A 16410-nucleotide genomic window follows, 5' to 3' on the forward strand; every position below is an offset into this window, starting at 1 on the left:
CCTAAACATATTTTAGAGCACTAATGTAATGTTTATATTGGGTTAAAACATTTTTAACTAGTAAGAGCTAGCTAATGCTACAGTCTGCATTGTAGTGTCTTGTGTCTTTTAAATAGCGCTTTTATCATATTATTACATCATTTAAGCTCTTCAGTAATAAAACAGAATTTACAACATACTTTTTTGAGGTTAATCTAACAGGGCAGGATTTGTGTGAGACTGCTTCAGCCCTATGAGTTTTGGGGATACAATCTCAAGCATCAAGCTGTCTTCAGTTAAATTTCTGTAAGTGAAAGTGTATGTTGGTCTTCAGCATTATATTTGGGTATAACTTCTGGAGTTGGTTTTGATATTGTTGGTATAAATCCTGCATACAGTGCTTCTCATGTTTTATCTTCACAGGCACAATAGGTACAACTTCAGGAGAGACGTTGTTTTCAGCATCCCAGATTATATATCTACATGTAAAAGCTTTGTCTGTGAATACCCTTCGTGTTAATTGTATGTGGGAGCAGAGAAAAGCCAGTGCAGATTATGGAGTGAGACAACTCAGCAGAGGGAAGCAGAGCTAATTATGTCATTTGTTACTGCAGCTAGGAATGTATTTGTGTTCTACCCTGGCTAGAGAGTATTAAGTTATCCAGCATGACAAGTGACAAAGGACAACTGCAGTTGCAGCCAACATCAGAATATAGAACACTTTATTTTTTTAAATAAAAGAGTGCGTCTGTTCACTGTTCTGGCAGTAACCCGGGGAGGGCTTCTTTCTTCTCTGTGTGGAATGGGGAAATAGTGGTAAAACTGCCTTTTTTGGAGATTCACAAACAGAATCCACCCTTTTCCTGAAGCCAGCACATACTAAATGCATAAATGTACCAAATAAAGTCTGAGTTTGACTCTGCCAGTTCAGCTAACTCTGTATTTGCTACACACTGGCTGGCTTGTCATATGTACTTTTATGTAATCTTTCTAATGGACATTTCTCAGATGCCTGTCACTGTAGTATATAAATAACTTATATAACTTTGCAAGTCATGATAAGGATACTTTCGGCCTCTCAAGCCATTCTGTTCCTTACATCATTTTTTTGGAGAGGTACACAATTTATAAATGAAATCAGTGACTCTAGATTAACACCTGGAGTCTGATGTGCGTTTAGAGTGCACAAGTGAAGGTACAGCCTGTTTGCTTACTGCAAACTGTCCTGGAAGAATGGCTTCTGAAGTATGAGTAGATACTCCTTTTGTTCCTCAGCCCTTAAAGTACATGCAGATGTATGAGAGAAAATGGAAAGATAATCCAGTAAGGATTTAGGGAATAGTTAGAAAGTGAAGGCAAAGTGTTTGGGGAAAGCACAAGTTTCACTGTCCACTTTGTGCTTTCATTTTTATGAAACATGTCCATGGCTCTGTAAGTCTTGAGGAATTTTGGAGATAGAAGTTGGAGTGCCTTTCACCTGGATCATTGAGTTAATCTCCATGTTACTGGAGGCAACCATGTAATGATCTCTCTGATAAATATTGCTTAAGCTCCATTTAGTTTCTGTGTACTACTCAGATGGAAATGTTGTTTCAAAACCCGTGTCCTTAAAATCCAGGGGTTTTTTATGTCCAGTCTGTAAGGTTTGTTATGACTAGCCCATGCTGATTTATAAATGGCAAGCTTAAATGAAAAACTTACTAATCATTACATTCATCAGCTTCTGGTGTAGAGGTACGATGCACATTGTCTTTGAATATCTGCTGTCCTGTGCCTAGAAAATAATAATTTTTGAGAAGATGTCATTGTAATTTTATGTTAATGTGACTTTACCTTTCTTAAATGTGTTGAATTTCTTTTTTTTTTTCCCATTTACCTCCATGTCTAGTAGTACATGTGTATCTACTTATACAACTTTGTCTGCTGAAGCTTATAATAAGAAGTGTGGGTGAGGTTAGGGGACCCCTCTTACTGTAGATAGGTGCTGTGCTTAATATTTTTGGATGTTAAGGTTATTGTTGATTTGAATAGATTTCCTAGCAGTATTTATTATGTGCTGAGCTTCTTAATTGTGGCATATAGATCGTTGACTCCACTCTGATTTGAGAGATTAGATTGAGTTAGACTCCCGCTTGACTTTGATGAATTCAGTTTTTAAAAAGGAACAGCCAAGTAATCAATTTGAGGGCATTGTCCTTGCTGCACAAGGCTGTGCCTTTCTATGGTTAGGCTGAAATTACTTAAGTGATTTGTAACACTTGTAGAACAGTCCTTCAAAGCCCTTCACTGGTACTGACCAGTTCTCATACTGGCTTATAATTGTGATTAGAATATGGTCAGAGATAAGTAGATGTGAAAATAATAAGGATCTTTGTTAGCAGAGTTGATGGACCTTAGTTTTTATTCAGGTTAATCTCTAGTAAATTAAGTTTGTTTTTTTTTCAAGAGTAAGAATTTGGTCTTTAAAAGTGTGATATGGATGCCATCATTGTTCATTGGAAAGGTGGAACATTACTTTTGTACTCCTACTAGCTGAGTTTCAGTTGCATCACATGCACATTCAGAATTGGCAGGCTTAGAAAACTAGCACAATAAGTTAGAATCTTTAAAATAGGTCTCTGTTTACATGACTAGAGGTGATTAAAGTCACAGTATGAGCCATGGAGATTTTTCTGTACTTTCTTTTTGTTTGTCTTTGGGGTTTTTTTACCAGTTCTACAGAAGGAAGCAAGTTAATATCCACTCATATAATAACATTAAAATTTAGTTGCCAGGTGCACAAATAATAGCTGTTTAGTTTGGGCAGTTCAAAAGAGGCCTTTCTTTCTGCTTTTGAAAGCTTTTTCTTATAAACCTAAGTAAAAAGAATACAAATAGAGCAGTAACTATAAACGGTTATGTGAGGATTTTTTTTTTTAAAGCCATATACTGAAGTAAAACATGTTACAGAACATTTACCTTGCATTTCATTGCTCTTACTGCAGCTTATTAATTAGTGTAATTTTTTTGGGGGAGGAGGAAAGTTAATGAACATAATATGGGACACAGCTGGTCTTTTGTGGAGATCACTTTTCAAATTAGAAATTAATGGCTTAATTTTTTGTTTTACTTCTTCATATAATATAAATGGAAGATTCTGAGATTCCCATAGCTGCTACAACTAGAAAAGCATGCATTGCAATACAGCAGAAAAATAGGCAATGATTAAAAGCTGCATTAATTTGGAAAGCCAGCAGTTTTTATGGAGTGTTTCACTGATTTAAAATGAAGAAGAGAAAATGCATTAAAGCTCAAATTTACTGTGACTGGAAGGATAGTGGTGATTTTGGTATTGACTGCCTAGGGGGTGAGTAGAGGGGTGGATGTTTTTAATTATTTTTACATCTTTTATTATGGAATGACACATTTGATTTAGTTTATGCTGTTCTCAGTCTGTGTAGCTAAAAGTCTGACTGTGAACCACTGTAACTGGTAGTTAATACATTGAGATAGTTCTTATTCTCCATCTCTGCATATCTTGAGGAAACTCTTACATTACATAAACATGTCCCAGTATAACCTCTTTAAAAAGGTTTTCTCCAGAAAATTAAACAAAGAATAGGAAAGAATGTAAAGAATGTAAAAAACCACACAAGCAAAGCTTTAGCACTTTGATTAAATTCCATTTTTTACAGTAAGACTGGGGTTGATAAGGAAGTCCGACTTAAAATGCCTTTTTGAGACCCTTCAGCAAGATAACAGAACAGTTTTTCTTTAAACTTCAAAAATGCTTTGAAGCATTTATATATTTTTATCAATTCAGAGTTGATGATGTACTCTTTAGGAATGCACATTTGTTTTGCTTCAGGGTTCATGATGATTAATATACGTTTCCATCTGCTTTGCAGAAATCTCTGTGTTCTGCTTGAGTGTTGGTAATTATGGACACATTCCTTCCAGAGCTTCTACATTTGAACTTAACAGGAAAATTGGTCTATTGATAAGCACTTAGATATTTGCTGATCACCTTCTTGTTGCTACTTACAGGTAGTGGCAAAGCCTACTTTTGAAAGCTGAGGGCTTTCCTTCTGCATGTTTTGGGTGTCAGATAGAAATTCCCACAAAAGGCCATGTGCTTTCATCTGCTGACATGCACAACTTACAGTTGTTTTAAACACCAAACTACCTAAAGTTTAATGTTTCTCTTTTTTGATTTTACACACAAGTAATGACAATTACTGTAATATTGTTTGAAAGTGTAGGCAGAGGGTTTTCCTTACTGTGCTGAACAGGGCTTTCAAATAATTCTGGGATATTTCACAGTATGACTGAAAGTGGGCCAAATGACCTACTTTTGCTTTGTTTTCATTTGCATCAAGCAAGCATGAGCAGTCTGTACTTTCCTAGGCATATCCTAACATTCATCTTAGACCATCCTTTGAGCCTCAGCAGAGGTACTGCTCCTGTGAGAGGCAGTGTTGTGTTGGTGAAAGGTGGATAGCTAAAACCAGGGATATTTTTCCTCAACAGCCAAGTCTAGGAATGTTCCAGTTACCTTTTCTTACCAGAATCGAGGTAGTCAATCACTCTTGCTTTGTGGGATTTTTTTTTCTGCATATTTTAAGAATTGCTAGTGCTTGTGTATTTTCATGTTCACCTCTTCAAACTTGTGCATGTTGAAGCTTCCCCATGAACTTCAGTCACAGAGGGGTGTTAATAACTGGGAGTGGCATTTGCTCCTTGATGTCTTTTTTGTTTAAGGTAAGAGATTGAGGCTTTGCTTTGTCATGAGTACCTTTGTCAAGATAAGCAGTAGTAAACAAATAGATTGATTCCCTGGTCATGAGGGTCTGTCTCTGGAATTAGAGACACACCTTGTTTCCTTTGGCATGCTCTCATGGGATGAGATTTAGGTTATGTGAAGGAGTAGAGTGATGAGGATGTAGGCTTATATTAATTCCAGTTTCTGGCTGGCATTCCAATTTCTAGATCTAATGACAGAGTTGTAAATGTTGAGGGAGAAAGAAAAACATTTTCTATCTCTGCCAAGCTTTATTGGTATGCTTCACGATGTAAGCATGTTGATCCTGTTGTCTTCCATAATTATCCAAGAAAGCCTGAACTGCATATAGGTGGAACAAAGATAATTTATATTTTTATTTAATTCCAAAGAGGATAGCTCCAGTTTGGGAATACCTGAAGTAGTCCTGCTGGTTTAGAATTTGAAAGTTCCTTTTAAAGATAAAGTAGCCCAGCCATGGTTCTTTGTAATTTTAACTTCTTTTTCATTTTTTGTAACCTTTGTATGTTATCATTTTTCTGTTCTGTGATTCTCCCTGCCAGCATGTTTTCTGTAATTTATATTCAGTCTTTTCAGTCAGGCAAGGTATGCAGTTTATTCTAACAAGTACCATATGAGCAGATCTTTGCATGATATATTCTTTATTTGCAACAAGAAAATAGAGCTGTTGTTCCCAGAAGAGTTTGGCTTACTGTGAATGTTCTGTAAGTACCATACCTGAGTAAACCATTTTGCTCCAAAATAGATTCTGGCAAAAACAGTAGGAAGAAGCTGGACATTGCTGCAAGAATAATATATGTGATCTGCCTGTGACCATCCTCTTTTTTTAAAAACAAAGATAAATTGAACTTGTCAAAATTAAAGTGGAGGAAAGAAAAAGCGTAAATAAAAACATCAAGTTACTGTCACTCTTGAGCTATATACACTGCTTTACAATAGTAGGTTAGTGTTCAGGGGTTTTTTTTGAAATCTGGTGTTTCAAACTGTCTCAACTGTGCAAATTATGTTCAATAAGAACAGTTCAAAAGATTTTTTTAAAAAATGATTCTTTGACAGCAGAATGTCTTAATTACTATACAAGGAAGAGATGATTAACAGACAGCTAACAAAATTTTAATAGTATGTGTTTATGGAACAAGCAGCTACTTTATTCACAAGGTATAAAGAACATTAATTTCCAAATTGCTTTCCATATATGTCAAAATTCACACCACCAACCCTGAGGCGTTTTTTCTTTGGGACAAAGAATAGGAGATGGGGTAAAAGATACTTAAAAATAGCTTCTGGTGTTACCTTGTGGTCACTTGAAATTTCAGAGTGGCCTCAGATTTTTTTCAGAGCATTGCTTCTTCTTTGGAGCTGGTAGGTACTAAAGGCTTTCAGACTGTTTGAAAGCAATCCAATTTTGTGTGAAAGAAACTGGGATTTAGGATCAAATCTGATCAAGGATTTGTGGATTTGGCAACGTCTAGCAGGTTTTATTTGTTTTAGAAATGTGATTCAGAATGCTGTGTTACACCTGACTGTACAGGAAGAGTGAAGCCTCTGAAGAGATTCCCACAGTGAGCTGAGGATGCCTGGAGCTAGATTAATTAAAATGTTCAAGACAGGGATGTGTTTTGGAATGGTCTCAGGACCAGCCTCACGCACTTAAATTGGCTTAGATAGTAGGAAGGGTTCCAGAAAGGAATTCTTATTTTCCCCCGTGCCTACAACTCCAATAAAACTGAGCATGGATGGCTCGTAGGTTGTATCTCTCACCTGGGAAGTTCAAACCTACCTCTGCAATTTGCCAAAGAAATGCACAACCAAAGGATTGTATGTTGAGATGTTTCCTTCTTGTGTTAAAGGCATGTGTTAACATGTGGAGACACAAAGAGGGGAAACCATAAGGTCAACATCATGATGAGTGGTTGGCGTAAGCACATATTCTGAAGGAAGGGGGTTGGGTACCTTCCCTTCCCACCCCATGGCAATTAAATAGCTCTGTGAGCAGAGCCTAGCATTTGGGAGCTCAGACTTCATTTGTGAGAATTCAGAAAAAAACCAGACTAGAGCAGACCTTGGTAACCACAGAATAGGTGTGTAGAGTGTCTTTGAAACCCAGGAAAAGAGTGAATTTTTAATTTGGGTGCTTTATGGATTAAGCAGAAGATGAACAGAAGCTGTTTTCAGGAGAAGGAATAATGATTTTTAGACTTGGGGATTTCAGTTGTGCCTAATTCCAGCATAAATTCTGCATGTGATTACTCTGCTGAAAATGTTAGTCACTGCTCTTAATCACTAAATTGCCTTCTGGATTTTGGATAACAATACATCAGTTTAAACCTTCATGCATAAATGCAATTGCTCTCAAGATTGCCTGAATGAAACGAAGTAAAATAATCTTCTAATGACACATAGTGCTTTAGGTTTTCTGGATTGTTTCTCTTGGTCAGAATTTTAATATCTTTTAAATGTATTCATAGGTAAAAACATCAGAGTTTTATCGATACTCCCGGCAGCTGCGACATGAGGTTGACCAAGCCATGAATTACTTTCATAGCGTTCACCAACAGCCTTTGATGGAAATGAAATCGAACAAAATTCGTTCTGCCAAACCCCAGACTGCAGTATTTAGAGGAATGATAGGACACAGTATGGTAAACAGTAAAATTCTTCTCTTGCACAAACCGAGGGTCTGGTGGGAACTAGAGGGTCCTCAAGTACCTTTACGACCAGACTGCCTTGCCATTGTAAATAACTTCGTGTTCTTGTTAGGTGGGGAAGAACTGGGGCCAGATGGTGAGTTTCATGCTTCATCCAAAGTGTTTAGATACGACCCAAGACAGAACACTTGGTTACGAATGGCAGACATGTCTGTGCCACGTTCTGAGTTTGCTGTTGGAGTGATTGGCAGGTATGTTTATGCAGTGGCTGGGAGAACCAGGGATGAAACGTTTTACTCAACTGAACGGTATGATATTACTGAAGATAAATGGGAATTTGTGGATCCCTATCCAGTCAATAAGTATGGACATGAAGGGACTGTGCTTGGTAACAAGTTGTATATCACTGGTGGAATTACATCATCTTCAACTTCTAAGCAAGTGTGTGTGTTTGATCCCAGTAAAGAAGGGACAGTAGAGCAGCGAACACGGAGAACTCAAGTGGTCACTAACTGCTGGGAGAACAAATGCAAAATGAATTATGCAAGATGCTTTCACAAAATGATTTCTTACAATGGTAAGCTTTATGTCTTTGGTGGTGTCTGTGTGATCCTGAGAGCCTCCTTTGAATCTCAAGGATGTCCATCTACAGAGGTTTATGACCCCGATACTGATCAATGGACTATATTGGCTTCTATGCCAATAGGTAGGAGTGGTCATGGTGTAGCTGTTCTGGACAAACAGATAATGGTTCTTGGAGGCCTTTGCTACAATGGTCATTACAGTGATTCGATTCTCACTTTTGATCCAGAGGAAAACAAATGGAAAGAAGATGAATATCCAAGGATGCCCTGCAAGCTGGACGGCTTACAGGTCTGCAGCCTGCACTTTCCTGAGTATGTTTTGGAGCATGTTAGACGGTGCAGCTAAAACAGAATGAACAATCCCATGAAACACAAAAGAGCTATACTAATTCATTAAAAAAACTACAAACCAGTTGAATTCCTGCAGAGACATTTCCTTGTGTATAAGAACAACTGCTAAATGCTTAAGAGAAACAGGATGTACAGGGAGTGTACTTACCACGTTTATTAGAAAAGGTGATAGTTGGTCTGATCTTGTGAAAGCTTTGTTTTTTGTTTTTTTTGTTTAACAAATGTAATTGTTAGTATGAGACAAAATATATTTTTGAGTCTGCCTTTTTTTTTTTGTAGTATTTTATGTCCACAATGTGGTCTCTTTTTTTTAATGGCCATTATACCGCTATGCTTTTGAAATAAGTTGAGTTTGACAAAATATTTGTGAAAGGAAAAGAAAGATGTTATTTTCAGTCTTTATTGAGCATCAAAATACACATCATCATCTGTACTAGGGTACAACCAGGTATAAAGTAACAAAACCAAACCATTTCTGTATTTTATGTTGTCTTTTAGATGCTTTTCCCATTAACTGCGAAGTACTCTCAAATTTACTAGGTGTTTTTGTTTTCCCTTCTTTACTTTGGAGAAAAATTTTAACCCCTTTGCATGACCTTTTTCCTGGTTTTGTATAGTTGTACCAGTAAGTCTGCCAAAATGCAAATTACACATTTTCTACTAAATTGAAAACAAAGCATTTTTATATTCAAAACACTATTTCTATGCTGCCTTCTATTGTCTGTGTTGTGTTTGTTGGTGAGTAAAAAAAATGTATACACACATGTGCATACACTGTAAAAACTGTATATAAATGCATCTTTTTATGTGCAGTTACAATATTATATTTTAACTAGTGCACAGATTCAGCCATATCTGTTGAATTTAAGGTATTCCTTAATGAGCTAAATAATTCAAGGTTCTGAAGTGAAAAGGCCTCATGTGGTATCAAAGTATCTTATCTTTAGTATATACTGATTGATTCAGTAACCTTAAACTCTATATTGTTGCTACGTAATGAACTGTTGATTATTTGTTTTTTTATAAATTATTTTTAGAAAGTAAACTCATTTTACCTGAGTTTCTTTTTGGTTTCAATGTGCTACCTGGTTTTCTTTTTTCATTAAAATGGCAAACATCAATAAGCAAATGCTCAGCACTGCTGCAACCCACAGTTATTTTTGGAACTGGATGCTGGATATACTGCAGTTTATTGTCAGTACTTTGCTTATACCCGCACTTCAATATGAGTACTCATATTGAAGTGGTATAATATTATTATTATTATTATTATTATTAACTTTTAAGAACTACTGTGTTTTGAAAATACGGAGTTAGGTGATTGGTTTGTTAGTATAATTTCTGTTTCTTTTATAAAAACCTACACAACTATGGCTACTGACCTTGGAGTGCCTGAATAGAGATGGCTGGTCCAAGGGGGCTTTGAATATTCCATTGTGTTAATTTGCAGGTATAAGTGACAGCAGATTGGTAAGAATTATCTGCCAAGACATAAATAATAACAGTAATTGCATTTTGACTATCTTTATGGATATGAAATTAGCCACTTCTAGAACCTAAAGGAGAGATCTGGGGAAGCTGAAGGCTCACAGGTAGTTCAGATGCTGAAACATGCAGCTGCATATTTTGTAAAATCTAATGCTGCTGTGTTTCATTTTAAGCAGTAGATTTTACTTTATATGCAGCAATGCAAAACCACTTTATTCAGCATCTTCCAGTCAGAATTCACTGTAGAAAAGGAGTGTACAGTACTCAGGGAGTTCAAAAGAATGCACTTACAAAGGGACCAAAATCACCCTAAGTTTTCCATGTTAAAAATAATACCTACTTCTGTAAATGAAGTTTGAAATAATAGAAGTTAAAACAATGTGTAAAACTTCTCATATTGTGCTCTGGTGTCTTTGTAGGAATTATGTTTTGGGTTGAAATGTGAGTATTTGGAGCTATATGGCAAGTCAGCAGATTTTTAGGGTTTGTTTATTGTTAGAAATGATTTATTAATTGAGTATTTTCGTATGTTTTAAAAGAAAGAGAGAATGTTTGCCATCATAGCTGTAGTGATAAGTTATTTACAGCAGAAGAGACTGGACCAAATATTGATATTCAGCCTTCTGATGCAGACTAGTTTGCAGCTAAATTTGTCTTTCTTAATAAGAATTCAGTTCACTGAATTAGAAATCTAATTTCTTGATAGCTTAACGCAAATGTGGCTTACACTAAAACCTCAGTTCCACTGTGAGATTTGTGTGTACGTCACCCTACATGGGTAGAGATAAACTGACTCTGGTAGGTGCTGGCTGTGTGCTCACTGTACATAGTTCATGGGGTATTGGGGCACAAGAGAAAAAAAACAAGGTAGTTTTTGTTTTGTTTTTTGTTATTATTCTCTTTGTCACCAGCTCATTTTTCAAAAGTTAATGGGGCAGCAAAAACTAATCCTTTGTGAGGCAGCTGTCATGGGCACGTTACATAGAGTAGAGCACTTTACGTGGGGCCAGTGCCAGTGTCAGTGTGGGGAGAGGCCCTGGCTCTGGATCTCTGGTGGTCAGGAGTCAGATGTCTGAGAGACATGGCCAAGACTTTATTAAAAGTAATGATAAGGATAGGGGTGTCTCAAGTTACATTTTTGAGTCTGCATTTAAGCGTCTTCTGAAGCTCTGTGTGCTCAACAACTGCCACTAAAGTCATTGGTGAGTGTTGACACTTGAAAAATGAAGAACCAATTGGTTTTGGTGCTCTGCTTTTAAGCTCATATTTATCTTCAGGTGTCCAGTTCTGAAAGATCTTGTTCAGGATTGTAGTAATGATAGTAGCAATTGTTCTGTGAAATCATAATTGAACTGTTGGTTTCAGCTTCCCTGAAGTTGTGTCTCCATTGAGAGGCTGGCTGTAACCTTTCCAGCATTAGGGATGGTTGGAATTTGCTTGGGATTAGAATGGTGGGGATATGTGAGAATGTTTTGTCAGTTTACATTTCTAGTGCTTTTATTTTTCAGACCTGAAATACAAAAATTAGCTTCTGTTCTCTTTTATACTGCAATGGAACTTTTGAGGCAGTTACTTTTGTTACTTTGTATATTGGAGGGATTTTTTCTAATTGAAAATTTTTTTATGTTTGCTCTAAGTATTTAGCTCCAGATAATTTAGTACCTTAATAGGAACAAACCTAAGCTGGCTAATGAGAATTGTCTATTACTATCAAATTTTGAGCATTATGGTCAGATTAAGATGGGTTTTAAAAAACATTTAAATGCTTCTCATTTGTCAAGGAAGTTATGATCTTTGGTTATTAGGTTTGGGGAGGTTCTCCTGTTCCCATCTCATTGTGGAATACCAGCAAATCTAATGTCACCCACATATTTTAAAATTCAACATAAGACTTGCTTTGGAAGGCAAGTGTACTTGCCTTTTTTTAAAAAAGTGGACATAGTGAGTTACAATCTAGAGGGTTTTTTTCGCACCTATACAAAAATGTATCAGCTTCATTTCTTAATTTAGCAACCAACTTCAGGAGGAAATTTTCTTTTCAAACAAGACAATGGACAAAAAGCACAGTGTTCCTGTAAAGGGACCGGATACTGCCAGTTCCCATTTCGTGTGCTCCTATGTCTGTTTTTAGGGGGCAGATTTTTTTTTATAAGTACTGCATAAGGAAAAAATAGCTCATTTTCTCCCACAAAGTGTTGGTAGTTTCATTGGGGAAGGTATCAGCTGGCAAAAATAAACTTTAGGAATTTTTTCCCCATGAATTCAACTGGAAGAAGGCAGTCCTTGGTTTTACAGAGGTCCTGCTGTTTTAGAAAGCACTGCTAGCAAGTGGCAGCATATGAGCTACGTGGCAACTGCTTTTATGTTGCTTTCTTCTGAAAAACATGGATGCCCTACTTTCTGCAGTGTGATAGCAGTTAGAACTAGCTCTGAGGGTTTGACTGTAATATTTCCCTGGTTTCTGAGATTTGCAGCTATTTATTTTTGAGGCTCTCCTGCCTTAGAAACCCAAGTGCTGCATTTCCTCATGCTAATAATATGGTAACTACTTGTGTCAGGGATGAAGCTTCACTTGACACTCAGGAAACAAAGACAAAATTCAGCAGGTGCAAATTCAAACGATCTCAAAAACCCCATTGCTTAACTCATTATGTCCATTCTTCAGCAAAGGGAGTGTAAGCATTGTGGGGACACACTAACAGTTCTTTAGAAATAAACTTCCAGTTTGTGTCAGCCTGCATATGTCAAAGTCTTTTTAGAAGTAGTTGCATTTGTAGAGCTATTTTGCCTTTTTAATATAGTTTTTCTTAAAAAAACCAGAAATAGTGAATCGGGCCCCAGATTGTTTTAACACTTCAGATGTGTACTTCACATATGTGAATAGTCCAGTACAAAGAAACAGACAACTGTAAGGTACTTAAAGGAAAACATAAAAGCGCAAGTGTTACTAAGCCTGTGCTTACGAGTTTATAGGGTTGGGGCCATCAAAGGAAACATCCCTCCTGCTCTCCTTCTGCTAATAAAAATATATATAGGTGGTGAAGTTACTTGAATAAGCATCTGTCACACGTGGCAGGGTTTACTGAAGGAGAGTGGGAAAGAACATAACTGGAAAACACATCATCTATTTGAACAGCGCTTGCTGGTGTCCTGTAGCTAATATTCTGAGATTTTCATTCATGTTTGTTAAACAACTTGAAGCTGCTTAAAATAAATACTAATGACTACTTTTGCATCTGTATTCTATTTTTGAAAGTAGGTGAGTAACTTGAAAATTTCTATTTGTGTGGGTAAACTTCATAAAACCTAGTTGTATATGTCAGGTGGCAGAAAAACTAATTTGTTTTGAGCACAGCTTTCCTGTATGTCCCTCTACTAATTTTTTTTACACTTCTCTAAGTTCAATTTATGTAATCTTTTAAAAATAGCTTTCAAAAATCAATTCCAAGTACCTTTGGATTAATATTAAATTGGTAGCTAGGGGAAAATAATTTTTATTTGCAGATAGTTTTTATTTATAGCTCTGGTAGAAAAATCTTACTGTAAGTCTAGGAAATGCAGTGTTCTATAGGACTGTAAAGTTAGCTATATTTAGGGGGCTTTTTTTACCTCAGTGGGACCCACCTAACTTTTATGTCAGTTCTGGAGCAGGTGAAGGGAAGAGTGAACTATGTTTTTATTTTAAATATTTTTCCCTATATATTGTTATTTTTGTAGATCTTTTTAAAATAAATTATTATATGCTGGAGATTGCAATTCCACTATAATATCCCACAATTCCAGTGTACAATATCAGATTGTTTGTATTGAAAAGAATGTATTTGATAAGTTAACAGGAAGAGTTATTTTCAAATTGTACTGTGTTTGTGTCTAGCTATTGGAAATACTTTTCCTATAGAAAATTAAAATTATATGTATATGACCTCATATATACATTTGGATTAACTGTCTAATGATTACCCTAGGGCTGCTATAAACTTCTCTAAATAATTTAAGAATTGCCTTTTTTTAACTGTTTTAAAGCATTTTTTCTTGTCTTTTTTTTTTTGGCAGAAAGTAATTTTCCCTTGCTATGGATACAGTATGCTCAGACTTGCATATGTGCTCTGTTTGGGTTTCAAGCTGAAAAAAATGTATAAAATGTGTATAAAGAAAAGTGTAAATAAAATATTTTTAATCTTTAAACATTCTTGTGTAAACTTTGTAATACTTAAAAGTGTAGTGGACCTGGATTACTTTCTCCAGGACTTCAGAGATGACTCAGTTAAACAGCTCTTCAAACTGTCTTGTTGCGATGTTTGTGTAAAATTTTGTTAAAGTTATCCCATCGTGCTGGATGTGCTTATAAGCGACATCAAGTTCTTCTCTTTAACTGTATTTTACAGTCTTCCCAATTTTAATTGCTGTAGTGCATTTATCTGTTTGCTCTGCTGAATGTTTGGAGTTGACTTGGTTGTTACATTTGTCCCCCAGTGTGTAAGCATGAATTTTAACTTCCAAGACTGAACACCCAAGGCAGCCTTTGGTGTTGGTCAGCAGCCAGGAGAGAGCGTTCCCTGCTGTCAGGTACACGGAATTGGGGGCTCCCAGCCAACGTGTGTTCACCACACACTTGGACCTCAAAGTGCCAGAAGGCCAGGTTATACTTCTTAACATTTCCTGTAATAGGAAGGGGAAACTTCATTTCAGGATTAAAGTGTCAGATCAGCATTCGATGCCAGGGAGGGGGAGCAGGGTGGGAGGGCAGGTAAACCAGGTTATAATCATATTTTCTCAGGCAGTCCGATGAAAGCCTTCCTTGTCAGTCCATTGCCACAATTTTTCTTTCTCTGTCACTATTTTGTCAAGTCTCTCTCAGATCAAAGCCTCTGGTTTAAAAGTCTGCCGTCAAGAATGTTTGAAAATAACTGTGGTGTCTTTCTTTTTTAATATTGAGTTCTAAAATAGAATTTTAATTTTATTTTAATAATTCAAATTACTTTAAACTTTATTTGCATAAAGTAACTTCCCCCATGCTCCCCTCCTTCCTCTCCTTTTTTAGTAACTTTTCTTCATCCTACACAATGTACTCTTTAACGGGAGTATGCTGTGGATGAATTAATGGGAGGAAGGGCCACTTTTAATTGTGATATGTCCCCATTTTGGGTTCAAAAGGAGACCAAATGCATTAGACTGATACAGTGGAAGAGAAGATGACAGTCTTCTCACACTGTAAATGTTACTTACATTTCTTTTTGTTCACCTTTTTAGTCTCCCTTCTCAGTGAGCCAGGATGAATTTTTGGCAGTACCTTTTTTCCAAGACGTCACAATGCCCGACTTGACTTACTCATTAGCACCTCGGTAGCTGATCAGGCATCTCCAACAAAGTTTCCATTGTTTCACTAAGAGCTCTCACATTTTGACTGGTTCATACCAAATTCCTCACTTTTTTTTTATTACGTGGCCTTATTTTTTGGTAGTAGTTAGTAATCTCTGTTCACTTGTTTTGTATTATATGAAATTAATGTTATTTTGGCAATGGGCTTATTTGGTGAATGCCTTCTATATTCTTTGCTATAAATTATCCTTGTTGACATGAAATTCCCAGTTTCAGCAGATGTTTCCCCTTTGTTATTGACTGGGGTTGTAGGGTTCTGGGTTTGGGTTTTTTTGTTTCTTTTTTGAATCCATTTGCTTCATAATACGGAAAGGCAAAGTGTTGCTTTGGGTGTTGCACAGATTCTGTATCAGTTCTGTACCTTTTGAGTTCATAACATACTTGTGGATATGTGATCCCCTACCCAGCCTCTCGCCTGTCAGATCTTGCTGATGGTTCAGTGTCATCCTTTAAATGGAGTGCAGCCTTGTCCAATGCAACTTTCTTGGCATGTGCAAAAACTTTGTTCAAGGGAGAGGGTAGGGAATATGTGTAAAGGCAGCTTCAATTTCTTGTTTTCATTAACACTTTCCACTTCTACATTCAATTCTGTAGTTGTGCTGACAGGTGCTTTAGGCAATGTTTACAGGTAAAAATAAACCTCATCATGATGTCCGTTTAACCACACAATGACTGGTCAGTCATCTATCCATTGGAAAGTGATCTATCCATTGGAATGAATGCCAGCATTAAGCATCATATGCTGAGCACCAAGCATTCTAGATTGATGGTATGTGGTACTTTAAGGAACTAAAAAATACTCTTTGCTGTGTATCTGATGTCTGTCAAATGTCTCCTGGTGCTGTCACCCTTGGTAGCATTTCTCCCGTATTACAAAAAAAAATTTTGTTCAGTAAGTGGTGTGGAATAAAATATCTGTTTTCTAATGAGATAGAAGGCTTTAGTGGTTAACCCTTCTATTGCACTATTTAATTTTACCAGACAGCTATGTCTGTCTTTGGCTTAAACTGGCAGCCTCCTTTCCCACAGCCATTTCAGTATGTCCTCAGGCTTGTTCTAAACATGGTTTGTTTGGAGTTTGTCATGTGGTTCATCTCACAAGTTTGAGTTACACCATGTAATTATTTTTTCTGTGTGAGAATCTTCTTTCCTGGGGTGAATTGTGCATGCTATGGGTCTGTTTATATGTACTTGAGTGCTA

At 36.6% G+C, this 16410-nt stretch overlaps 1 protein-coding gene across 5 annotated transcripts in view; it reads left to right on the forward strand.

Annotated features, from left to right (window-relative positions):
• Nucleotides 1-14015, forward strand: part of KLHL15 (kelch like family member 15) — a 28522-nt gene extending 14507 nt beyond the window's left edge. For all 5 annotated transcript variants that reach the window (XM_042036038.1, XM_042036059.1, XM_042036076.1 and 2 more), the window contains one exon: nucleotides 7228-14015. In XM_042036038.1, the coding sequence (XP_041891972.1) occupies nucleotides 7228-8337 (1110 nt within the window). In that variant the 3' untranslated portion in view covers nucleotides 8338-14015. The remainder of the gene's footprint in view (nucleotides 1-7227) is intronic.
• Nucleotides 14016-16410: the final 2395 nt, after the last annotated feature.

The sequence above is a fragment of the Corvus kubaryi genome, unplaced genomic scaffold (genome assembly GCF_017639235.1).
Source record: "Corvus kubaryi isolate FWS band 111438036 unplaced genomic scaffold, C.kubaryi_AGA036_p1.0 133, whole genome shotgun sequence".
Classification (NCBI taxonomy): Eukaryota; Metazoa; Chordata; class Aves; order Passeriformes; family Corvidae; genus Corvus; species Corvus kubaryi.